This window comes from Diadema antillarum, unplaced genomic scaffold (assembly GCF_040938485.1).
Source record: "Diadema antillarum isolate AM-2024a unplaced genomic scaffold, OU_Dant_1.0 scf00000032, whole genome shotgun sequence".
In the NCBI taxonomy this organism is placed as follows: domain Eukaryota; kingdom Metazoa; phylum Echinodermata; class Echinoidea; order Diadematoida; family Diadematidae; genus Diadema; species Diadema antillarum.
In genome coordinates, this window is record NW_027270921.1 from 2598345 (window position 1) to 2625733 (window position 27389).

Below are 27389 nucleotides of genomic sequence, written 5' to 3' on the forward strand. Positions count from 1 at the left end.
GCTAAAATGCTAAATAGTGATCAGCATTCATGATTTTGTATCATTTAATACCGTCTAATTAGTTAGTTCTGTACTTACCATGAAATAAGACATGAAATGTGGATATTTGAATTAATGTACATTGTAATCTTAAAATTCATCCAGAAGATTATTGAAGTTTCAATAGGTATTACAAGAGATCAATAATCATTTGTCTATTGACAGCGATACTTCTTCAGTATTTGTGCAAAACACAGTGTTTGTTGATAGTGTGTACATCATGACAGTGAAGTTATTATTCACCTATTCAAACTATTACATAACATTTAATGTGTATCATCTTGTTACAACACTTGCCCTCATGTGCTTGTGCTCTGCATGATAGCTTTCCCCTACCTATTAAAAGCAGCATACAATGGTGACAGTTAGGAAAAAAATCATGCTTCAACATCTCGTTTATAAATGTGCTTTGGTATTCCATTCAGTAATAGTGTTGAAAAATTCAATTTACTTCAATTCAGTCCAATTCATTTATTTCATTCTCATTTTTCTTCCAACAAAACATAACACAAAGTAAGTCAGAAAAAAGAAAGAAACAGAAACAACTCATTTGTTGTGGAGTCAAGACATGCAGTTTGTAGCTTTTTGTCAAAGTGCGTATTTATGAAGTTATCACCTGCACACGTGTCTCGATATAGAGATGTCTACAACACTTGCTGTCCTTCGAAGATGATTTTCGCTGCCGTTTTTCAATGACTGAAAACTTGGGGAAAAATCAAATCAAGGGAAATCTAATTAGAAGTCATTAGTGCTTGGTGCCACTGGGTCCCCTCTGCTGTTCTGTACTCCACCCCATCCCCCATACAAGGAGGGAAGAAAAAAAAGGAGCGATAGTGTCGAGTTGACAAGGTGTCCATCAACACCCGGTGAGAAACACAATCCGTGCAGTCCTGGTGCTCAGCATCAGCCGGGCTGCTGTCACCGGAGTGCCTGCATGCAACGCCTGCTGCCGAAACTGTATGTGCTGCTGTACGTCACTAGGGGTTCGTAGCATACAACAGTATATCCACAGATATAGAAACACCTTGATCCTTGTGGTGAAAACTGTGGGAGCGAGAAAAGTTCGTGGCTGGTCTTTGAAGCTCTCATGAATCTTTTGAAAAATTAGTGCAGGGCATTGTAAGCCATGGAGAATGTCAGCTTGAAGCTGTAAGATATCTCAGAAATGAGAAATTGAAACGATTTGAAGAAAATCCTCTTTGATTCAGTTATGGTTGAAAGAAACTGTTCCTATTGAAATAAACAAAGTGTGTGAACTTGAATTAGTCTCACACATCAAGAATGTGATTTGATGAAATCTCATTTATATTGAAGAAAAGAATGTAAAGCAGCTTCACTTTTACAATATGATAAGAATGCAGCAGTATGAATTTTTCAAATACACACAAGAGGTTAGAAGGCCAATCAAAGTGATTTGAACAAAATTCAAAATTATGTAATCAGCTTGAATAGACAGGTTATGGCTGTCCAGTTCTCATCATCAGCATTATGTCTGTAGTGCTGCGCTTTACTCTTATGTTTTGAATGTGTACTTTCTAAATTCAAAAGCTCTGAGTAGAGAAATGGATTCTCCTTTTCAACCATATGCTGAACCAGGTCATGAAATCTTTCTCAGGGGCTGTTTTTATTCCATGTCTGACTCACAAATGGAGGTGAGAATAGTAAGCCCTGAAGCAGAATAGGGTCTCTGTTACTTGCAAGGCAATGAAGCAGGGCCTTTGGAGTCTGTACTAGAGTATGTGCCTCATTAAAAAGAAAAGAAAACACACATATACAGTATTTATATTGCCACCTGTGAACCAAAAGGGTGCTATCATGTTCTAAGACTTGGCTCATAGATAAAAACAGAACAATCAATTTGCATAAAATCAATTTTGTTTGATCAAAAGTAGGAAGATTTATGAACATTATTCCAAATTATAGGGTAAAATAGCAGCCTTCTGGTTTTGATTTGTAACATTTGACTGAAAATGGAAAAAAAAATAAAATTGACATAATATACAGGAGATCAAGCTCTACAATATTATACCAATATTAACCCGTTGAGGACGAGTCCCGAGTATACTTGGGCAGGTGTCTGTGGGAAATGGGTGCTGTAGCAAAATCAAACCGTCCTCAACGGGTTAAGCTCAATACCCCCCCCCCCCCCCCAAAAAAAAAAAAAAAAAAAAAAAAAATGGTTCTCAGCTGACAGTATATACATTGTAATGTTGGTAAGTAGGCATTTGTGTCACCACTTTGTTGATAATTAATGATAAAAATAATGATAATCACACAACTATGCATAGCACCATGCAGTCCATGTGTCTTGCTCATGAACCTGAAAGCATGGAAAATAAACATTTTAACAAATTTGAAATAAGTGAAATGCATAGCAGGAATTGATGTAGCATTTCAAATGTGTACAAACAGATAGTCTGTTACATCAGTTGGCATTAAAGTAGTCAGATCACAAGCTTTGCGAAGGCTGCTGAAAAAGAATGAAGTGTTCTTTTACATGTGTGTTGAGGTATTATAATGTCCCTGATGCGAGAGGAAAAAGTTCAGATTGAGTATACTATATAATCAAATAATTGCATGATTCCGTAAAACACGATATATTCGCGGCATGAAATTTTTGTGAATTGCCACTGGCATTCAATGCATATAGTGGTAGGTAAGAACTTTCGCGTGCATTTTAATTTCGCAAATCTTAGCTCTCGCAAAATTTGCAAAATTAAAATGCACGTGAACATTCCTCATTTTACAGTAGTTGAATCTTCAACTTTGATTTTCCAAGTTGAAAATTAACAATCACTTGAAATTCATAATATGATGGCTGGAGGAGGATGTTGACTTCATTCATACTCTATGAACACATATCAGTGAACAATTACAATTTTATGAACATTTTTCATTTCTCAATGAGTTGGATGATTCATGCCATTCATATAACAGACTATATGTTCAAGAAAAGGTGTATGAAAGATTTTTGATGACCCTGTTATTACAATTTGTAACGAAGGATTTGTGTTTGCTGTGATACATTTTGGCTTGTATGGTGATTGCAACTGTTACATACTACTATAAGATGAATCATGAATTGCATATATATATACACATGACTGTGTGGCAAACTTGAAGGAGTTTCTTTTTATTAGTAGGTCTGACCTCACAATGGTTTTATTTTAGAAAGAGTTCAAGAGACTTGGCAGTCTCTACGTCTCCCCCGACTGGCGTGGCAGCAGCCAAAAGTCTGGCAGGAGTAAGCCAGCAAACACAGCAAGGGCCATTTTGGTCTGCACTCTGCTATCGTAGTAATAGTCTCTTTTCCTAGATATGAAACATCTGTCTTTTGTTTGCGTCTTTGCAGTGAGAGACAGAATAAAACTTAATGAAATAGTATATTGTGATTATGTAATCTTTAAGTATCTCATAAACTTGATGGTAGGATGGATATATAGTTATATTGAGTTTTGTCAAGATCTTATATTATGTGTGATAGTGAAAAAAAAATGTGAATAAAGTTGAGGGTTTGAGCATATGATAATCCAGTACTGGCCTTCTTTCATGGTCTTGGGAGAGGAGACATATAAATGTAGCATTTCATTCTTTTTAAAGTGTAAATAATATCACCTTCTTAAAGGCCCAATATTTTTTTTCCCCTAATGATTTTGATCCGTTGTTTATCCCAAACAAAGACATGATTGCATAATCAAATTGGTCTCACAATCCCATACTTCTGCTCTCTATTTCATTGAATGTATGATTTGTAATTTTTTTTCCTTCTAGTTTTAGTGGAAAAGAAAGGTTTTGAAATGTGTAGATTCTGAATGGAATTCAGACACTCTCTATCTGAAATAGGATTTTGTTACAAAATGTTGTGCTGCAAGAAAATTTTGATTGATAAATGAGAGTGAATAGCAAAATGGGAAAAGCTAATTATTCATGAAAGAATAAACTTCTAAACTTCACCAGAGTTTGTACATTATAAATGCATGTTGTGCATCCCAGTCTCAAATTCACAACTGTACTTAATTTTACTTATTTTCCCAAAACTTGAAATGTGCACAACAATTTCATTTCCTGCTCTTAGTATTCTTCAGTCACAAATTATCTTAGATATGCATTGGATTTAAATGTACTAAGGGGATTTGGGAATTTATGTTGTAATAAAGAGTCTAGATAAATCATTTTGTTTATTGTACATGCATCTCACTGAAAAAGGAAAGAGTTTACAATGAGTTCCTGTGCCCCTTATCCAAGTAAAGATTTTACAATGTTTATATATTTTTGTTTGTTTGTTTGTATTTTTTTTTTTGGGGGGGGGGGCAGGGGGATACTGCATGATGATGTTCTTGAACAAATGCAAAATTGATTGATGCATGATTAGCGCACAGGAAAAGGAGATAGTAGGGGAATCGGGTGCATGTTAAGGAGATCAGCTGATTTGTGCCAGCCTGCTGTCTGACGGATTGACAGTCGCGGCAGCCAGAAGTCTGGCAGAGCTGCCAGTCACTTACTGGGTCTGTGCTCCACTTTGTTGGCTGCCAGCCTTGCCTAACACTAACCCACTTGAAAAAAAATAAAAATCAAATCAAGACTTAAAAACAAGAAAAATTATGTACCATTGCTATCAAGTAAAAAAGTTTTATTGATCAACTTGAACTAAATTTTAAAAGGATGATATACTGCTATCAATTTACATACTGCCCCTTAGTTACATGTAAATTGAAAATCATGATTATAATCCGTTCCAGGGAACAGAAGGTATGAAATTGTTTTTCTGCTAATCATTCAGCACACATATTCATTTTCCCTCATTGAAAGAAAAAAAAAGGAAGAAAGAAAGAAACTTTTTTGTGTTTTCATGAAAATTTACCATTGGTCACAAGCTTGTTTATATTTTTAGTGTGTAAAGATATGTTACGTAAGTATTTTTTTAATTTTTATTCAGAAATCAAATATCCACAGCCTGTTTTGATAACATTGTTGAAATTCAACTCTTGAGAATTTGATGCAAGGATAAAATTTCATCTGTTTTCAATTGATTTTAGAGGAGGAAATGTAGTGATTTTTTTTTTTAATTTCTAAAACACATATATATGTATCATAAGGAGAAATCCTGTAAAGACTCAGTGGAAAGGGACGTATGTCTTAAAACCCCAAATGTAGGAGCTCATTGTCGACAACAACCTAATTAACCTGTCAAGCACGCAACCGTCAATGATGAAAGATGGATAGCAGCTTTCTTGCTCGATCTCTCCCAATCTGATTCTCTCTGTTTATAGCCCCACATCATGTCACTGAATACAACAGACATCTCCTTGTCCATTAGCATGGTGCCAGCCCCAATTTGCCTCATACGATCTCATTAAGGCAAGCGCTCTCGGCAAGGTTGAGCCGAAAAAAAGTTCCGCTTATCTCGCATCTCCAGGCAAAATGTACCGCGAGGAATGTCTTCATTCTCGCCGTTTCCCCAATAAAGTATCATATCTATACTGTTAAAGTGTCATATCCATATTAGTTAAGTGTCGGATTGTCAGATCTCTTGCTGCCCCTGAATGTCCATGTGCTTGTGATCTGTCACCACTGACTGGTCAGTAAGCACATGACAAAAGCCAACCTACTCTGGATGATAATTGTCCTCTGATAAAACAAAGAAAAAAGAGACACCCAGCCCAGATTGATTCAAACCCTTTATGGCCTAGGGGACACCAGCCCACTAAGAGCAATTCAATTTCCACTCTAGCCACCTACTTAAATTATTTAATGACAGTGGTGACAATGTTTGCCCGAGCACAATTATGAGTTGTTTTGGATGGGTTAAAGTATACCAATACCCTGAGTATCATGTTTGCTATATTTGTAGAATATACTTGAGACATGCCCTCTTCAAAATCTTAGATTTTTTTGTCACTCAAATTTCTATTTATTGCGGTTCAAATGTATATTTCTATTTAAAGGGTTTACAAATATAAAAACAGCTTGAAATAGACTAGTTGATCACCCGATTCTTTCAATTGAACGATCGTAATATCGATCTTTCTTTCCAAATACATCGTTAACAATAGTGATCATATGCAATGCATGGGGGTGATCAGCTAACCGATTGACATCGAATCTCTATATAATTCAGAAAAATGTACGTGTATAGCTAGAACAGATCAGCACCGGCACTTACGGAGCAGAACTTAAACATGCGGAGCGCAAGTGCCATATTGTTATAGCTACATTAGTGATCTGATTATCAAAATATGTATACTTTCAGGGGCTATCACAGGTCAATTATGAATGTTTTTGTGTATTCTAGTTGCACACAAATTTGATTTCTAGGGTATTAGCACACTTTACCCCATTGAGGAGGAATTGATTTTGCTACAACACACATTTCCCATGGACCCCTGCCCGAGTATACTCTCGACTCGTCCTCAACAGGTTAAACATGAGAATGCTTGTGAGCTTCTGCTCTCATTGCTTTGCATCAAAAAACTCAAGTCAGAACTGAGATGCTCTCTTTTATGTTTCTTTAATCTGACAATGATGATTCAGTTCGTTGTGATGTATTTAAATTGATAGATTGGTAACATTATGGTTACTAGTACTAAACATTACTTTGTTTGTGTTACACTTCCTTTGAAATACACCTCCCCACTTAAGGCTAATGCCAGACACTTCAGAAGACACAGTTACAGCTTGTATCATTAGATTAGCTGTCTGATAAGTTATAATAAGGCCCATTTGCCAATAATGTTTTTTAATTTCATGGTTCCTACCCCTACCTGCCTACCCCCAAAGATAGAAATGAGCTGTTTGATCAGCCTGTTCTCACTGAATTTCATTTTGAAGATATATTTTATGGAATGCAATTTGTGTGCATTAGTTGCTGCTATTCTGGGCTGTGTATCATAAAACCGTCAGTTCTTACATTGCATGAGATTTAATGGATAAGATGTGATGCATATTATGATAAATGAAGGTTGGCTTTGATACCATATAGAGGAGATGGATCATATACACATTGTACACCCAAAGTTGCTAATTAGCACAGATACAATGTATACACAGTGTGATATTGGGCAATGCAGTGTGGATGATAGTAATGATATTACTCTGTTTGGTCACCAAAATTTTGATTTCACATGTGTTTGTTGGTTTTTTGTTTTTTTTGTTTTTTTTTGTTTTTTGTCCAAACTAGATCTACTGTCACTTGCGTTCCATGATGTCCAATTTCACTTTGCTGCACATGTCGCAGCAGAGCATTCCATTATTATTTGTTTCTCATGCTTTCTTCATACTCACACAAACACATCAGAAAATTGAAAAAAGAAAGAGAAAAAATGAATAAATAACTGTATTATACTGCATTCCATAGAAAAAAATGTTCCGGTGTTGCACGGAGACACTGCCTAGATGTAATACCACAACAGTCCCGTAACAAATGCATTCACATTGCTCATGCTGTCTTGGAACAACTCCAGTGCACTTTTCTTGTAGAACATAAATAGTCTTTTTCAATTGATTTAGGAACTAATTACATCGTTAGCTATGTTCCAATACAACAGCGATACAACAGCGATACAACATCAGAACATTTAGGCAATGTGAATGCGGTATCTAGGTGTTCAAGTCGGTGACATTGAAACACCTTCTGCAATGCCTTTCATGTTGTGTTAACATACTTAGATATGAACCTACTCTGAAACTGACATTATCGGATTGTCCCAGTTCTCAACAAGCACAATTTTATCATCTTTCATCCACTCCCACTCCCGAATTGTGAGCTATTACATCTATTACATGACTATAGAGCAATTAACTGAGTTACTAAAAGATGTTTGTCAGAATGTCACAAATGCACACAGTGACAATAAGTGTGGAAAGATCCAGAAGAGGAGTATGAAAGTAAGTTTGCTTCAGCACTTTTTTTTTTTTTTTTGGGGGGGGGGGGGAGGGGGTATGTCAAATATTTTATGCCACACTCTCCTGGAGCCCCCTGTACTTTAATCCTCTGTGTGCGTTTAGTGCTGGTTTGCACAGAATATCCCATAGTATACACATGTAGCATTGTACACACGGTCCAAAGTCCCTGGTGCAGAAAGGGTTAACCTGTACTGTATTTATACTTTTAAGATGAATGCTTTGTTATGTACCATTGTACAGGTATATTATCCTTTGAAGGAGAAAGCCCACTATTTGCGCAAGTGTTCTGCAACAGTGTGAAGATCTGCTTATTTGACTGGGCAAGTGGTAAAAAAAAAAATGGTTTTGTAGCACCCTACCTCATAGACATAAAAATGTGCTGGGATGTGTATTCATGGCCATGTGTGTGTTTTTATTAGCCCAGACCTTCCTCTTCACTTTGAGAAACTCCAACTTTGTTTCTAACCCCTGATACAGGAAGAGTGATAATTTTAATCGAAAGTGAATAAAGTTATATCTAAACCAACTATTGCTTGTTATTTGCAAGAGAATCTCACTAAAGAAGTTTCCAGTGAAGGGAGGAATAGGAATGTCAAAGAATAACAGCATCATTGCGTGCCAATTACTGAGCATAGACCCTTCCAAGTTTGTTGGATACGAGGTCGAAATGGTCTATCAGTTGCCCATTTCCACGAATGCTGCTCAGACTCTTGCAAAAGGGGAATCAGTAGAATGAATATGGAGTGTGATGCGCCTTTCCTGAAGACATTTGCTGGGGGAAGCCAAGATTGGAAGCACATTCGACTACTGTTTTCCAGCTGGAGTCGTAAAATTAAAAGGGGCAAATAAAAAACGGCCGTTAATGCAGCGCACATTCTCCTTATTATTGAATTAGCGCGGAATGACACGGACTGAGGATGTCGGTTACCATGGCGCTTGTTTGCGAATCGCTTTGGAAACAATTCGCAAATGGGAGCAAAGATGCCAAACATGTGAATTCGTAATAGATCTCAAGAAATGACTGCGAATTCCCCGTCCCTCGCTTCCATGTTGCGACATGTGCCACGCGGGCCCCGTGGGAGAGTGAGAGTGATAACTGCTCCTCCTTTTTTCGTGGCGAAAAAGGGAGCATGGGAGAAGAAACTGTCACTCTTCATATTCAGTGTTCCTCCAGTTTATCTGAGGAGTGAGGCAATGTATACAGAGGAATGGGTATGCTTCTAAATGTTGCGGTTGATTGAATTCCTCATAAATGATGGTTCTTATACTTATAAAATGCAAACTAAATGAATCCCATGATACCTTTGTGGGATAAAGATTTTGAAAGCATCGACAAACTAATTGATTTTTTTTTTCCGTGGCCAGGAGCCGAAAGCTAGCCACCAAAACTGCGTGATATGATTCATTGTACATATACAGTTGTAGTTCATGTTCCATCCCCTTCACACAACATGCTCAGGCTCACGAGTTAGGAACCTTATTGATTTAATCCCTTTTGCTGGTGTTTATGTACTGTATGACTGCTCCTTTCACCATTGACCATTCATTACCTTGAACAATGATGATTCTTGGATATGAAAGGATATCATTTGCCATAACTGAAGTACTTATTACCAGGTATTGTATCTGTACAAACTTTTTGAATAAAATGTTAGCCCCATCATTTGGAAGAATGTGAATGAAAAGCCCCCCAGATACAAGTTGTCAGAGTTTATAATCTGCGTATAAGTATGCCATGGTATCACTATTCAAAATGAATATATAACTTAAGGTTTGAAATGAAGTCTTTTTGTGTCACTCGTGAAATGATATTTGATATTTACATGAACAGCAGCATTGTGAGCAGACAGTTCAGTCAGATGTTCTGTTTGAGACAAACTCAATAGCAAGAATCAAAATGTCGCTGCAGTTGCAATTGGAATGTAATTTCTACTATTGGCAATGTAACTTCTGCTTGAAATACTTCAAATGTGAAGTACATGCCCGTTGTTTAAGAGTTGGTTCTTTCTTCTGCAAAGGAAAGTGGGCAAGCCATGTGCTTGTGTGGTCAAGCCAAGCAACAAATCAATGTACAAGTTTAAGGGAGTCAGTCTGGAGATATGGATATACGGTACATTCAATTAATTTGATCTTGGTTGGCTGCCCACAGTGGTACATTCTAAAATTATGACTAGCACAGGCCTGCTATAAAATAGAATTGCCAGTCAACAAATGTGTGCACAGAATCATACACTCATTGGTAATTGGTCAACTTTAGTTGAGCAAGATTCTTCAGCTGTGTGTGTGGGTACTGTGTGTAGAGCTATTACTCAAATTGTTACGGGATTGTGAGCCAAGTGCAATTATGCTCTGGATCTAGCCGAGGAAACTTTGTACCACATTTGGGTAGTTGGAAACTGACAGTAAATCATTCGTTGTTCCCCACAAGCTGTGCACAGATAGCAACTCCCGCATGTCGAACTACACCGTGTATGTGGGAACATGGGAACAGATATGGCCGCGCATATAACATTTACAGTTCAGGGTTTTGTTTTGTTTTGTTTTTTTTTTTTTGTTTTTTTTTAAGTTTTCTCCGACTTACTGTCAGTCTTTGACTGATATCCACAAGCAAATAATCAAACAGACCACTGTCAATAAATATGGATAACAGGATTTTGTAAAGCAGTTGCAAATAGAACAAAACAAAAAAAACTTGCTGCCACTCATGCTAAATGGCTTTTATACAGACCTCTTCCAGCAGACCTTTTTACTTCACAGTGATAAGTAAATGTTCAGGGAAATTACTTAATATCAGTTGATATCAATTAGCCAGATCATGTCATATTGTTACTGTCTTCACTGTGAGTGACCAATAGTGACGATTGTAGCACCACAAGAGGATAGTGTCAATTACGTGTATGCTGACCACATACAAATAAAAAAGAATAGGGCTTGTCCCTCAGAATTGCTTTACACACTCTCACACCTGTCTGACCAAGAGCTCTCTTGCTATAGATAATCCACATCCTCGCATGCCCCAGAGTATACAGTGGCGTACAGTGTGACTCTGGCGTCTCCTTGCCAAAGTTCGCAATCTCTCGTCATGCTCGTTGGCACGCTTTCTCCGCGAGAGGATTTTGCCAAATTGAACAATTCCCCAAAAGTCACGCTTCCCCAGTAAGGTGGATCTCTCAGCAGATCGTGGTATGATATTAAACGAAAGAGAGAGTCAGCACGAGAAAGGGAAAACGTCACGGCAGTTTTGTCAATTAACTTGCAGCTTCCCCAACAAAGACTTTCTGGAAATAGGTAGGCCTATGAGAACTCCAGTCCAATAAGGAGCGGAGCTATTAATACTGTAATTGTTTGCTGTAGTTGAGTGATTTAGTCAAGTTGTTGAGGAAGAGTCCAATTTTCTGGATTCATGGATCACAGAGAAATGTGGAGATGTATGGACCTCATTGTATTAGATTCCTGTGTAAGAGGATGTGGGTATCTCTGGTCATCACCAAAACTGTTTCAGCATATACTGTATTATATGCCAAATGTTTTGTGAGGGTTTTATTTTCATGAATTTCGCAAGTTGGATGCTATTCACTGATTTAAGAACATGTGAAAATATCATCTCTGATCCTGACATGAATGTTCTGTGCATGCATACATTCCTCTGTTCAGTACTGGTGCTCCACAATCACGAATTGAACCACTTGCGAAATTGTTAGGAAGTTCCGATTTGAAAAACAAAACGAAACATAAGATTCGTTAAATATATGGCGTATAAAGTAGGTGAGGGTCAATATTGAATAAGTATGAGTGTTGAATGCTTCAAAACTCATTACTGCGCGGTCAATTATTTCTCCTAGTGCTGTGTTTATATGTGGCATTTGATACTAATCCACATGATTGCTGTTCAAAAAGTGGAAATGATACGGTAGTGAAAGTTAGTAAGCAGATCACCTTGAGAAGTCTAAGCCTATGAATACTGCCAGTTTATCTATTTTGCATATTTTATGCAATAGTTACCAAACTAGACATTTCATGGAAATGTGTAGCACCTATTAGTAAGATTATGTAACCTTCAAATTAAAAAAACTTGAGAAAGTTTAAAGAGCCAGAAAACCCCAGTTTTTTTATGCTGGTGTAAATTCTGATCAATACTACACTGATATTAGCATAGTATTTGATCACTCGGGGAGATAAAAAATTATGTACAATTTAAAGCTCTCTCCCTCTGGTTTGGGATTATCAAATTCATGAATCCCTGAAAAGAGCAAGAGGTAATAAACTATCAGAAAAGAAGAGATCACATGGTTTACTTATATTGCCCAAACTCGTGATATTGAGGCTTGTTCAGATTCTGGCTGAGTTGCTAGGTGATGTTAATGTCCTTATCAGAAATAAAGAAGGATGTACGTACTGTTGTGCTGTTAGATCCAATTGGAGCTCCTTAAATAATTTTCAGTGACTAAAAACCCACCCCTACACCCACTCACAAGGTATCCTACAACAGTCGACCAACAGTCGAATTTCAAATGTAGCAACCATTTCAGAATTCAAAACTATGATCACTTAGTTAATGTTATCAAAGGGTTGCAAATCATTTTTGGCTTAGCAGGAGATAAATATAAATTAGATATATTACTCTAATTTACAGCACATGAATCTGTGACGTTATCACTTGAGAAACTAATTTCTGGAGGTGTGAACTCTTCGCCACTGGCAGGTCCCGTTCCCGTGGGGTACGTTGCTGCTCACTGCGTCCAATCACCCAGGAGCTTAGTTTCGGCACCCTTTGGAGATAATTTTGCAGACAGATTTGAAAAAGTCGGCTTGTAATTAGATTTAGCTGTAGCATTAGAAGCAGATGCAGATGTATTTGAAATCTGAGGGAGAGATGGCTGCGATAGGACAGTGTGCGTGCAAGGCATTTGTGAATGTGAAAGTCTGCTACAGGCTCTTTTCCCCGTTGGGATTCCTGTAGACGTGATGATACTTATCAGTCACGGTATCGGTGAGAGAAAAGGAAAAGAAAATAAGACAATCAAATGAGAAGGAAAGAAATGATAAAAATGTGTGTACGACGGTGAAGACTAAAATAAATACAAACAAACTATCAAAAACATAAACCAGAAGCTAATCTTATCCTGTCATATGAAACGAGTTTTGATTTGTCGACTACACACCCAACAATGTTTAGCTGTACTTTGCTCAATGTTCCGGACAGCATGTGATGTACGTTTAATGGAAGAATACAGGATCTTCTCCCGTTTTTAACCACAGAAGTAAAACTAACTGCGAGTTTTTAGAGGTAAACGATGCCAAGACCTTTGCTGAGAGCGGGAGAGAAGAACGATAGTGCAGCAGTCACACGGAAGACGTCGGAAAGGGGTTAGGCTCCCGATCAGATATGATTACTCTGTGACTTTAAAGTGACTCTCTGGTGTTTATATAACGTATAGCTCTCTCTCTCTCATGCACGAAAACGTAAAGTGTGAGACTTATGCAGTGTGTGGGACTAAGCATTTGAACGCTATTCAAACAAATGAGGAAGAATGAAGAGAAGGATAATGAAAGAGAAGAATAAGAAGAGTTCACAAAAGGTAAGGAAACGGGAGACCCTAGGAATCAATTGATGTGGAATGATGCCTGGCAATGCTTTTAACAGGCCAGTGAAATTCGTCTGGTCATTAGCATGCAAAACATCAACATGAACTTGTGCATTTCATACAATCGCTAGAGAAGTATTTCAAGGAGTAGTTAAGAGCAACAAGTTATTCATTGCTTAATGTCACCATTATTATTAAACATTCCTTTTATAGAAAACATAAAAATCTATGTCACCAATATCATTAAACAGTCCCCTTATAGAAAACATAGAAATCAGACATTTTTCTTCACTTGAATGCCAGAAAATGCCCTCCATAATTGATGTGTCAAACTTCATTCTAAGACAACGTTACTTTTCTCTATCAATCGGTGGATATGCCAATAAAGTGCCACAAACTGAAACCAATGTTTGCTGCTGAATAAGCAGTGATTGGTCATGGGACATGGCATGACTGACTGCTTCCCATACAGCGAAAGGGAGAAAACTTGATCGGCATCCGTACCTAGTTTTGTACTTTTTATCTCCTGTCGGATCTTGGAGATAGATTGCATTTATTCTGAATTGGCAAAGTGAAAAAAAAAAGGAATGGTTACAGAGTATAAGGAGAGGGAAGAAAAAAACTATGGGAATAGAGTCTTAAAGTTCGATGAGTAAGAGTGACTCCCTAATAACTTAACCAGTGGGGGAGAAATTAAGCATAACTTCATTCATTCAAAAAAATTTGGGTGGATTATACGAGCAGGAAGCGCTAGGAAGAATCCCAGGGACTTGAAATTTTGCCATGTTGTCCTATTATAGCCTTCTGCGACCCCTTGGGGGTTGCAGGATATGATGGTCATTATGAAAAGAGAGCAAGACAAAATATGAAGTGAGAGTGAATGTCAAGGGGTTTAGTTGGTATGTTGTAGTAGTGTTAGACATGAGACCACACTGCTGAATAAGCAGTGATGTAAAGTTTTTTATGTTGGGGGAAACTATCCATTAGGGGTAACTCTCTCTTGGGTATGTTCCTTCACGATGAGGGTGGTATTTGGTCAGGGAACTTTTCTTGCTCACCATTATGTAAACTGTGTCAACTTATTGTGGGTCAATGAAAAAAAAAGGCAATACAAACCAAGTGGTTGATCTTTGTGTACTTGTTTGTAGCAAAAATGTCTTTGTATATTTCTGTGTCTAACTATTTTCTTCATTTCTATCTTGATTTCTTGATGTCTTCATGTTACTATTCATTTGTATACATATTCTAATCAAATGTTTGGTGTAACTTTGCTAATAAATAACTGCTTTGTCATGAATGTTCACAGCCTTGCTAAAAACCAGCTAATTGGTGAACTCAGGCTTTTAAACAATTTAAAGATGTTCGGTATTATCCTGAAAAACAATGCATTCAAGCTCTAATACTTATTCTAACTTACTGTTTCATATATCAGTGAACTTTGTGATGACATGCTAGGCTATACATTCAATATTTCTACGCATTTCTTCTTACCCAGTCTCCAAACCTTGAAGACTGGGTTGGAACGCAAGTTTGCTACGAAATTAAGCCCACTTGGATGTAGCACTTTGACAGCGAAGGCCGTTGTGTGCCATACATACTACATTATGTAATCACTCCATTGCTTTTCGTTAACTCGTTGAGGACGAGTCACCCGAGTATACTCGGGCAAGTGTCTATGGGAAAAATGTTGTAGCAAAATCAAACTGTCCTCAACAGGTTAACAGTTCATTACAGGGCATCGAAATACCTCATTGGCTGATAAAGCACACAATAAGAACAGATTACATTGACAGAATCTCTCTTCTTTTCATCCGACCAGGAAGCTAGAAGGAAGAGAGAAGCCCGCGCCAAGAGATTTGGAACAGCCTCCAAGAGTCGGTCCGGAGAGGCTGAGGAGGAGGAGGAGGAGGACATTTCTTCAGTTCTTCTGGCCCCAGGCTCAACGATCGGTGAGAGAATATTTTAAGATTGTTGAATAATCAACCCTCTTTCAGTTTACCATTTAGCAGTTTGTCAAATAATTAAAAATTATGTTAGTGTTCCTCTCCTACTTTTTTTTTTTTTTTACCTCATGACACTCTGTTAAATACGCCTGCTCCTGCTGAGTATATGGCAATACTTAGAGACAAATTTGCATGCATTAGTTTTTGCTATGTCAGGCAATCCTCAGGCTCCGGGAAATGTCCTTGTCTTTGTCAGGAACAGCCATTATTTTGGAGGTATGCATTAAAATTGTTACAAGTGTATTGTACATGCTGATCATGATGAATACTTAGGGTGAGTGAAAAGGGCTTTTTACACTTGTGTTTCTTAACCCCGGACTTTCTCTGACCCAGGACTATCGTTAGTCCCGTACCAATTTTTTCAGCTTTTTACACTCGCAAATTAGTCCCGTACTATCTCTTGTCCGGGGCTAAGGAGAAAACTGACCTTTTTACACTCGTATTTCTTAGCCCCGGACTTTCCAAACCACATGAATATTCATAATTACGCTGTGTACTGTACACGTACACGCACTCACCGGCAGCACTTGATTACCTCGTTTCTGATTGGTCAGTGAGGGTCGGACTTCGTCTCCGTCGCTTAGCCCAGGACTATTTTTTCGTTCTGTTTACACTCACTTGCTTGGCACCGCAATTGCGGTGCTAACCCCTGCTATTTTGCAGGGCCAGATAGTACCGTACTATCGGTGGGGCTAGCCCACTTTGGCAAAAACGAGTGTAAACAGAAAGTGGGCTAAGGAAAGTCCCGTACCAACGGTGGGGCTAAGGCCCCCCCTTAGCCCCACCATTGGTCCGGGGCTAAGCAAAAATTTACAAGTGTAAAAAGCCCTTAAGTCTGGTTTTGTGCACACACTCCCGTCAGGCAAGGTCGGAGTGGGTTTCTTAGAATTTAAGAGAGAGTGTACTTTTTTTTCTCTTCTACAAATAAGCAGGTAATTTTGAAGTATCAAAGTTAAAAACAGCCGCATTTTTTAGATAGGTACTGGTGATTAGGGGTTGAGAGTTATGTGCATTCAGATTTTTATCTTACATGGCTACCACTATGTAAGCACTTGGATTCTTTACTGAGCAAGCTAACACAGGACCAACAGTACTAACCTGTTGAGAATGGACTGATTTTGCTACAACACGCATTTCCCATCAGACACTTGCCAAGTACTGTATACACCGAATATTTTGCGAGGTTTTCATTTTCACGAATTTCGCGAGTCAGGTGCTATTCGCATAATGAAAGACACACGAAAATATTGAATCTGACCCAATGTGAATGTGACGTACCAGTATACATTTCTCGGTTCAGTTATCAGTGCTCCATGATCACAAATTTAACCACTCGCGAAATCGTGAGGAAGTCCCGATTCGCGAAAATTTAGACTCGCTAAATATATGGCATATACAGTATACTTGGCTGATTGGGACTTGTCTTTAACGGGATAAAGTCCCCTCCAAGGGACTAAGTGATGAAAATAAAGTGCCTTGCCTAGGGGCAAAACTGCCCCTGCCAGTGAACTCAAACCATGGACCTTTTATTGAGAGAACATGGTCATGTCCACTGAGTCACACTGCCCCTCATTATTCACTAATTTGTCATTTTGGAGATAGAGGGATAGCCAGGGAAATGAACTTGTGAAAGTGATAAGGAATTGTAAGTTGTGAAGGCAGTGCTTATCTATTAAAAAGAGAAGAATCACCTGATAGATGTGAGATTGATATTAACAGCTCAAGGTGTTTGGTTGTTTGTGTATGTTCTTGTGTCTTTGTGTCCATCATTGATTTACTGGCAATGCATCAAACTCTACTCAATTTTATTTTCTGTTTCAATTTATTCATGTCTATTTTGTCAACCAATGATTGTGTCTAGCCAGCTCAATAATTTGGAAGTGAACACAGTAAAAAAAAAGAAAAAAGAAAAAAAGAGTACAACTGAGTCAGCAAAGACACAAACTGAAGGAAACACTTCAAAGTCGTGATGGAAGTATTGAGGAAGAACTAAATGAGATAAGAGGATAGTGAAACAAACAGACTCACGAGACAGATAGAGACATTTGAAAATTGCTCACGGCATGTGATACAAATTGGATAGTGAGTGAGTAGGAAACAAATATTTCTCTTTCTGTTTCTATGGCACAGTGTTGAAGTTTATGAGAAGTATTTTATCTTGATAAGATGGCCTAGATATCACTTTTATCGCCTCTATTATCTGCCTCTGTTTGTTTGTCTGTCTATCTGTTTATATCTGTGTGTATAAACCATACATTGTATATAGTTATCACAAGTATATGAATATGCACACACACACACACATACACACACACACACAGAATTGATATGATTTGTGAGTTCTACTTTTCTGTTTTTTTTTTGAGGGGGCTTATATTTGGGTTGCTGATTTCGAGTCACCTTCAGTTTTTACACTGAGTGGCTCCATGCCGGACGGACAAAGCAAAACTAGAGGAACTGTGCAATCGATTTGCTGAGTGGGATGATGTAATGAATGCTGAGATGGGGGTAGATTTCACATTGCCCACAGGAGATCAGTACTGGCATGTTTTGATCTCCAGATATGTGTTCTTCGTTTGTGGTGATGATTGAAACTTTGCGTGCTGTCTTGTTTGCAGTGTGCGTTCTCTCCTGAGCATTCGTGGAGGCCTCCTTGAAAGTGATGATATCATCAACACTTAAGCAGAACATTCGCGGTTTAATGCTATGTCTGAATGGCGTATCACATGAATGTACAATGAGGAATTGAAAAGGAGACTGGTTTCTTGTGAAATCAATACTGCATGGCTATTTCAGTGCAAGTGGCTAACAGGGATGAGTCTGCTTCAATGAATACAATATATTATGAGTCGTCAAATTAAATTTGATCCTTAGCATATTGGTTCTATCAATGGATTCTTTTTTTTTGCATGTGTGTGTACTCAGTTTGAGTGTACAGTGGAAACTCGATATAACGAGATGGTCGGGACCGAGTCATTTTCCTCGTTATAGCCGATATCTCGTTATATCAGTAGGCATAAAAAAGGCATAAAATAAAGACATTAATTTGCACATGTGGGACTACCCATCATATTTCAATCAATACTGATAACTTGATATTGTGTGTGAGGGAATTACTCACCTTTATGGGTAAGAAGATGTTTTTCGCCAAGGAAATCCAATATCAAGAATGTGTTTCTTATTAATTGTAGATGTTTGAGTTTGTAAATTTATATAGTTTGCGATTGTATCAAGATCGTCTGTGGATTGGTATGTGGTTATCGAATGGGTGTGTGTTGTGTGGAAAGCTTGAATATGGTCTGCACAATGCTGTGTGTGTATGTGACACATTCTGTATGTACATTATGACTGCGTGTGTGTGTGTGTGTGTGAAGACGGGGAATTCCCTAAGTGGAAGGCCAATCACAGCATCAGATTGCCTCACACCTGCTGAACGTCATGATGATGTCATGTATACATATGGCCGTCCCACCACATTTTCTGCCTGTATCAGTGTGCGTGCACACACACACTTCACACGTACAACATGCAGTGCTAGCTGGAGTGCACTGAAGAAAATGATTATGTGTGTACAAGACAGTTTTTGGCGCATCAAGCTTTACAATCTCGGAAGATGATAGCACAGGCGAAGTAAAGCTTTACCGAAGGCATTTTGCTTTACCTCGCTATAGCAGGTTTGATTTACTATGTTTTTCTTTGTTTGGAAATCACAAAATTTATCTCGTTATAGCAGTTATTTCGTTATAGCCGATCTCGCTATAAGAGTAGCATTTTACATAGACTTGTGTGGAAGGAAATTTGGGACCGAGAAAATTTTCTCGTTATAACCGATATCTCGTTATAGCAGTGTTCGTTATACCGAGTTTCCCCTGTATTTGACAGGTTGCATCACGCTATCTTATTCGTGGAACAAATTCATGAGATATTGAATGTAGACAGAAAAAAGAATAGCGTCCAATATGCAATTCAATTCAATTAAGTTCAAATCTTATTATCAATAATACGCTCTTTCAAATGATGGCACATTTGCTCCTGCAACAATTACACCAGTCTTATTTTCTCGAAGTATTTAGGGTTTAGTAGGGTTGTGATACTGTTTTAGATTTAGTTTGGTGTGAGGATTAAGATGAGGGTTAGGTTGTGTTTCTTGGTAGAATTTATGTTTGGCTGTAGAGCGTGCTGATATTTCACGGGAGCAGTTGTCGCAGAAGCAAATGTCATGGAACCCTACTTTCAGTAATTGCAAAACTCAATGTAATATAAATTATGTGAATGTATACATTTAAAAGAGGAAGAGAAAAGGAAGCAATTTATGCATCATGACCTCTGTTAAACCATTTGAACAAAATCACTGTGGTGTTTGAAAACAGACACCCTGAGAAGATAGGCATGTAGAGATAAGGGTCTCTCAATCAGTGAAGTGCAAATGATAAAAAAAAGTATGATAGCACACAGAAGGGATTTGCATGAGACAAAAAATTAAAAAATGTCACATACCAGCTACAATTATGCCCATGTATTCTTACAGTCCAGTTTTGTTGTTGTTTGATTTTTGTTTGCTGACGAAGGTGGCAAGCGTGTGCGGCTGGAGGCGATCAACATGACTGGAGTGGACGACATGAGTACTCAGGACATCTTCAGTTACTTCCAGAGCTATGACCCATCTTCTATCGAGTGGATCAATGACACATCATGTAAGTACCGACCCTGTGATTAGTGCTCTTATCACATCAGGCATTCATCACTGCATCACCAACAAAATTAGAAACTTCAGTTGGTAATAAAAGCAGGGTGTACATGTAACTCTTTCAGTTGTTCATCCCCCTCCTGAAATGATACTTTGTAATAAAGTAGAGCTTTATACTTTGCGCGAATAGCAATACTAAAGTGGTGCTTCATATTTTCTTCTTCAATGCATTCATCAAAGTGGACAAAAGGGGTCTGAAGAAGATGTTCATTATATTCACACAGTGGAGCTGTACTCATGTGAGAGATTTTCTGGCGATGTTGCTTCTTTCATGAAGAGCTCTTGGATTCTTTTTAGGGGATGATGAGTACCAAGAGAGTGACAGCTTGTTAAACCCCCTGAGTCGTCTTTTTGTAGATGGTTTAGAGGTCCTGTTACCACCCACAGTACGTAGCTGTCAATTTGCATCACTGATTATAGGATGCAAATTGCTGATGGTAATGGCCAAATTCAATTGCTGAACAGCATTTATTAAGCTGAAATTAGGACTTACAGAATTCTAAGAAAGAAGTTTTGGTACAAGGCTAAATTCAGTAATGGGAATTAAGGTCCAAATTTAGTTATGTATCTTGGGAAGAAATGACAGAACTCTTCTCCCATCACAATTTGCTGAAAGTCTGCCTCAAAGTTAGTCCAGAGGAATCCTTGTTTGATCACCTTCAGGCCTGTAACTTTTCTTTTTGAACGGAGTCAAGGATCTCCCACTACGTTGGATCTCTTTAAAAGTCCTTCGCCGTGATGCGGTGATGAAGATGAGTAACACGGCTGATCAATGAGTAGTGACGGAGCGGGCTAATTTTAGTCCTTGTTCACTGGAAAGGGCTGCCAGATTGTCGCCATGGGGCGGTGCAATGAAGCTGTGATGCCTGGGCAACAGGTGTCAGCACACAAAGGCTTCTCCACATGCAATGCACCCCATTAAAGACTTACCAGCTTCATTCATTTACATTCCATCTCGTGAAAGATACGGCTTTCAAAGTTCATTACGCACACCTTGATTGATGTGTAAGGCTGTGCAGGTTGCTCTAAAACCACTATCAATGTTCATGATCAACAATTTTGGCTGGCTTGACATTGGGAAGTGGTCAGTTTTCTGGGTGCATATTAGGGGGATATTTTTGTTTTTCACCTTCCAGACACACTTGGATAACTGGATTAAGGCAGGGAATGAATACTATCCTTGACCCAAGTAGGTATCATGGGAGTTAGAGGTTAGGAATCTTTTGAAATTGATTTTAAAAATATACCTACTTTTTACAATCAAGTCATTTTGAGTTATGGCATATATTGCATTGAATCTAGTACCTTTGTAAGTTTAAAATTAGCAACACTTTTTTGTGTGGAAGATTGCATAAAAGTCATTTGATCAGAATGACAGGTATTGAAACTGCATTTTAACCAGGTGAATTCCACAAATAAAATTTGCACTAATGTTCATAAAATGAACAGTATACTTTTATGTTTAGTGCTCATTTTTATTAAAATCTTGATCTTTCTATGATAGCATGAGTGATAATCAGTCTTGCAATTTAAACTTCAGAATATGCAAGAGTGTGTATGACACATTGCTCAATCACTTAATACCAGACAGATTTGTGTGTGTATGTGTGTGTGTGTGTGTGTGTGTGTCTTTTGCTATTATGAAAAAGTAGTGCTTGACATATTTTACTATTTGAAATATATACATTTTAGATAGTAGAAAAAAAATTTACATAGTAAATTTTTACATAGTAATTTTTTTTAAATAGTAATTTTTTTTTTGATGTATGTATACATCATAGATATTAGAATGTTATCACAGTTAGATTGCCAATGAGATATTAGAATGTTGTCACAATTAGATTATCAGCAGTGAACAATATTGTTCTGTGTATATTAGTCCCATCGATATCAAAAGCCCCTGAGAGGCGTACAATCTATGCTGCTATAGCATGAATCCTTTTTTGTTGCTGATCAAGATACAAGCTTCGTAAGCATGACTGCGAGACACTTGTTGTTTCAGCTGTCACAGTCAACAGCAAGAGTCAAACCGTGACTGTTGTCTGGGAGGCAGACAGAAGCACTGTGACTTGCCCCTCTCCCCCCCAAAATGACAATGGTACCACCCAACCAGCGGATACAATCGCATGTAACAATGGCCGAGTACATTGTGCCCTGCAGGGGTTGCCAATGTCTTGCGTGCCAGTGCCACCTGTATCACCTAATTGGCTGTCAGAAGGAGTTTTCGCTCTGGGCCCTGAGTGGGACAAGGCAGAAACTTGGGGAGGAAAACCTCTTTGACGTCATCTTCGAGGGGAAACTATGGTTTCCGGACTGAAAGCTGGGTACTCCTCACGCTTTTTTTTTTGGGGGGGGGGGTTGGGGATGGGGGAGGGGGCATTTGTGGAGGTATCGTTGCAGCAGCACTCAGTCACTGGGAGAAAAGTATAGAAGGAGAGTGTTTCAGTGTAGTTTTTACTTGTGTCAAGGTGAGAGAGAATATTAAAGAAAGAAAATAAGAAAGCGGAGGGAATATTGTAAGTGGGAATTTTTGCAGAGTGGAAATGTTTTGCATGTTTAACTCAACATGAAACTAGCCAAAAAATAAAAGTAGGCAAATATTTGGCTTGTCATGTAATATTATTTTATATTTTTATCCTCCGGAATTAAACATACGTAAAATTTATCTTACAATGTACTTGGTCTAATGCAAAATTGTCCACTTTTACCGTAGAAGGAAAGAGATGGAGAGAATGTATCTAGGTCATTCACACTCATTGAAATCAACAAGATTTGACTGTCAAGTTTCCTGTATGCATGCCAAACCAACCTTTGATATTTTCACACACATGTGTGAGAATGTAAAACTTTTACTCGTGACTAAAATCAGCTTCATAATCCAAATTGCCAAAGGGTGATTTTTACGAAATTATGATAATTAGCCATGTGTCACTTGTCTGGTGTGTGAATGTATTGCGAGTAGCTGATCATTCCTTCAGTCACATTGTTCTGAGTTTTAAGCTGAGTCCTCTGCGCGTGGGCCTAACCCTGGTCACTTTTCAGACCTCTGCCAACAAGTCCTTTCCTTGCTGACAAGAGCTGAACCAGCATGAGTTTTGCATTGTTGCTGTTGTTTTTTTATATGAGAATGGGTTCAAAAGGATTGGACTTCAGGGTTTGAGCTGAGTTTCACTAAATTTATACTCATATTTGGTTCATATCCAGGTCTGTACACTGATTTTCATAAAGATTAATACCCGAAACCAACTTTCCGCAAGGGTTCTCTGTAATCGATGGGATCTTACTTTTTGGGAGGCCAATGCAAGAGAAAAAAACCCTGTGTTAACAAACTGCAAAAGACTCCCTCTTGAAAGCTTCTGAAATACAGGAACCAACAGGAATAACATAGACACAGGTAGAGAAAGAGAGCGACACACACACACACACACACACACACACACACACACACACACACACACACATGGCAGGGAGAGAGAGAAAGTTAGTTGATTGGTAGATGTCATCACCCCTCACTTTGCCTGTTTTTGTGGAGTTGTGCTCCATTTCTGCCTAATTTCTAGATAATTTAATGCCAACGCGCCGACACTTTCCTCCGCATGGCTTCCGTCCTGTTAGCACTCTCTGACAGGCGAACTCTTCTCCCTGTGCTCTATTGACCAGCTTCTGATTTATTGCTGCTCGTCTTTAAGAATCTAACAAAGAAAAGTAGTGGCCTTTGTTTAAAATGCTTAACAGGGTATTCCTATAGTCATTTTTAAATAGTCTCATTTTGTAAGTCATTCTTGGTGAGTCATGTTAAGAACATACTTCTAAAGTTCACTCATTTTTTGGATAAAAGCCTGTGAGGAACATGAGGTGACAAATGATTTCTTCTTCATGGACTTTTGGAATGTGTCTTCAGCAATTAATAAGATGTCGTGGTTGATGTAAAGAAGCGCTGTCACTTATCTGACTTTGTTTATTTTATCTTATTCCTCATTCCATTTTTTTTTTTTTTGGGGGGGGGGGGGGGAGGGGGAGTTGAACCAGGATCATATCAGACGATATTACATCATGCCATTAATACATCATACTGGGTTGGAGTGCATCACTTTGATTTCTTTCTTGGATGAGTTTGGCCCTGAAAAGGACCAGTGCCTTTGGTCAGTACATTCTAATCTTCATGAGATCGTACTCCTGCTTAAAGCAAAAGGCGTGATGGCACTTTTCAAAAATACCTGGATTTGAGAACGTGGATATTTTTGTGAGTAAACAGACAAAGAAATATAGAAAAAACAAACCTTGGATGCCTTCCGTTCTTGGCATGTACATTTAGAGAAATGGAATGGTAAACAGTATGACATGTTTGTTTGTTTGTTTTGTTGTTGTGATGTCTGAGAGAGGGGAATCGCGGGACTTACGTGTCTCATCATTACGTCCATGTTGGCTACAAAGTGAAAATCCTCTCCATCTTCTATTTGACTTTGGCTAACAGAGTACAATCAAACATACAAAACAGTGAAAGCTCACTTTAATAATAAAATGCACATTTTCGAGACACCACTCTAGAAAAGTTATGGAATTTTACACTTTCACAAATTTTCATGGAACACTTTTTCTCCTTATTTCCTCATTTGAAGTAAATTCAAGAAGAAGCATTTACATACTCCAGGTCAAATTGTTGCAGAGGTGAGAGGCTTTAGGTTGCTGGAACGATTCTGGGATATTTTCTCCAAGTACAGACAAATCATAAAGTCATAAAGTGATAATGGCTGCAGCATGTCTGATTTGCATCATTTATCGTGACTGCCATTGCTTCTTTAAGCTTTCAAATTCTATAAAGTTCTCATTTCTTTTCCTAATTAAAAAAACAACAACAAAACCGTAATTATCATAAATCTTCGACTTGAACCTTTATTTTTTCCCTTACTATGCTCACCCATTGCTTGTTGGAACATGGTCGGATCTTCACAAATTCTTTAAGAATTAGAGAATCCTGGAGAAAACAGGTTAATTTGGAGTTGTTGTTGTTGTTTGTTTTATCCAGTCGTCCCCAAACACTGGCTGTGCTCTCTAGAGTATTGACCCTTATTCTCCAGTGGGTGTGTTTGGCAGGAAACGTGTGATGCAGGGGGCAATCTCTCCATAGATGTCAGAAAACAAGTCAAGTGATTGGCCCGAGAGTCAGTCGGTCGTGAAGGAGGGCAGAAATGTATCGATTTCAGGGAGACCATTGCAGTGCGATGAACTCGTTTGCCCCATGGCATCACATTGCCTACCCCTGGACTGTACTCCAAATCCTGTACAGAGGTATACATACATCAGACACAAAATACATTGTATGCCTGCATCTTGGAGTTGTTGCTGTTGTTTTTTTTTTTTCACTATCTATTCACTTCCATTCAAATAATACCAAAGACAGCAGTTCAATCTCATATTACTGTGCAATGTAACAAAAATTCATCATTCGTCACAATAAACAAAAATGATTCTTTTAGTGTGTAATACATGTATCTTTATATTAATCTGGAAATAGAAATATGTACTCTACGTATTTCTGAGTTTATACTCTCAGTGATGAACAATCACATACAGCTACACACACGTACACCTACTTTTTATTTTGAATGATATTCTTTATTCGAATATTGTTTGATATCCTGCGCGCGCACACACGCACACACACAAATAAGTATATACGTGTACGTGTGTCCCTTTTGTAGAGTTCAAATTCATACTTACACTCTGTTTACATAAAACAGGTATACATTCTGTAAATTCTGACATTGTTGCTCAAGGAGTATAGGATCTTGAACTTTGCAGTCTGATAGGAAGTGGTAATGCCCCAAGCTGATTATGTTGCCCTCAGAGAGACTCCGGTTGTGGAAATGCAACAATTTAATATATTTTTCCTGTTGCTCTCTCTGAAGAAGTCTTTTAGGCAAGGTGGAGTAATTTCGCCTCTGTCATCAGGGGACCGTATGGACCATGCATGTCTGCAGATAGACTTACTGCATGACTCTCAAACTGATAGGTCGAGGGTAGTGTTTGCATGCATTTTGCAAACTGTCCTTGAATATGAAATGAATAATTATTTTCCTTCGCCTTTATCACTTAGATTTATCATTTAGATTGATCAAGAGTCAACACACTCACACACACACACACAGACAGACAGACATACGCACACACACACACACACACACACACACATATACAAACATAACATGATGTTGAGTAATCTGTGTGTCTATAATATTTGTTTCATGCTGTTCTTGGCCTGTTTTTGTGCAAGTTGAATTCTTATTGCTTGTCGCAGTGTCTCTCAGAATCTTTCCCCCACCTATGGATATTAGTTGTTGCGTATGTCCCCAGTGTGTAGAAGATGATCCCCTCCCCCTCCCACATTCATATATCAATCAGAAATGAACATGCCTGTACACTAATTGTATGTTTGTAGATGTATCCCTATCCTAATCATTTGCCATTAATTGTCAGATCCTGTACCTGTATGTATTCTGTGTAACAATTCATCATAACCATTAGCATTTACCTGGAATCTTTCAGAGGGGAAGCACCAGCTTGTGGATTTGTGAATAACCTTGTCATTGCTACCTTCCTGCATCCAATTGCTGTACCAGATGATCCATTCGCGGATATGAGTGATGATTGGTAGGAAAGGTTTGTTACATGATTCTGGCAGTCAAGGTGCTTTTATTCATTTTTTTTTTTTTTTTCGTGTGGGGCAAGGTATGATCTCTCTTTCAGTGCACTTTGACAGGTTGCTGTCCAACCTTTTACAAACTTTTTTCAAACTTTTGGGTAGTCTTGCAACTAGTTGCAATCTGCTTATGATAGTGACATTACAATGTGAAAATAATGATACACAGTCTATTTGTCTTTTTTTTTCAGTGGAAAATATAAAATTAGTCATGAGTGTGACAAGTCCAATCCCCTGCAAAAAAGAAAGAAAAAAATCCAAACAAAAGATGCAAACATAGAGAGGTGAAGGATTGTCTGAAAGGGAGACTACTCAGAAGACTTGTGAGCATGTGCCGCGAAAATTGTCCATGCGTGTGCTTGTCCCATTTACCTGCGTTAGGACCGGACATTGTCTCGTTAGGACTCATATCC

At 38.2% G+C, this 27389-nt stretch overlaps 1 protein-coding gene across 1 annotated transcript in view; it reads left to right on the forward strand.

Moving 5' to 3' along the window:
• The window catches only part of LOC139742394 (uncharacterized), a 103191-nt gene that overhangs the window by 39890 nt on the left and 35912 nt on the right, over positions 1-27389 (forward strand). The window contains exons 3-4 of the mRNA XM_071652970.1: positions 15346-15475; positions 20098-20223. Of these exons, the coding sequence (XP_071509071.1) occupies positions 15346-15475; positions 20098-20223 (256 nt within the window). The remainder of the gene's footprint in view (positions 1-15345; positions 15476-20097; positions 20224-27389) is intronic.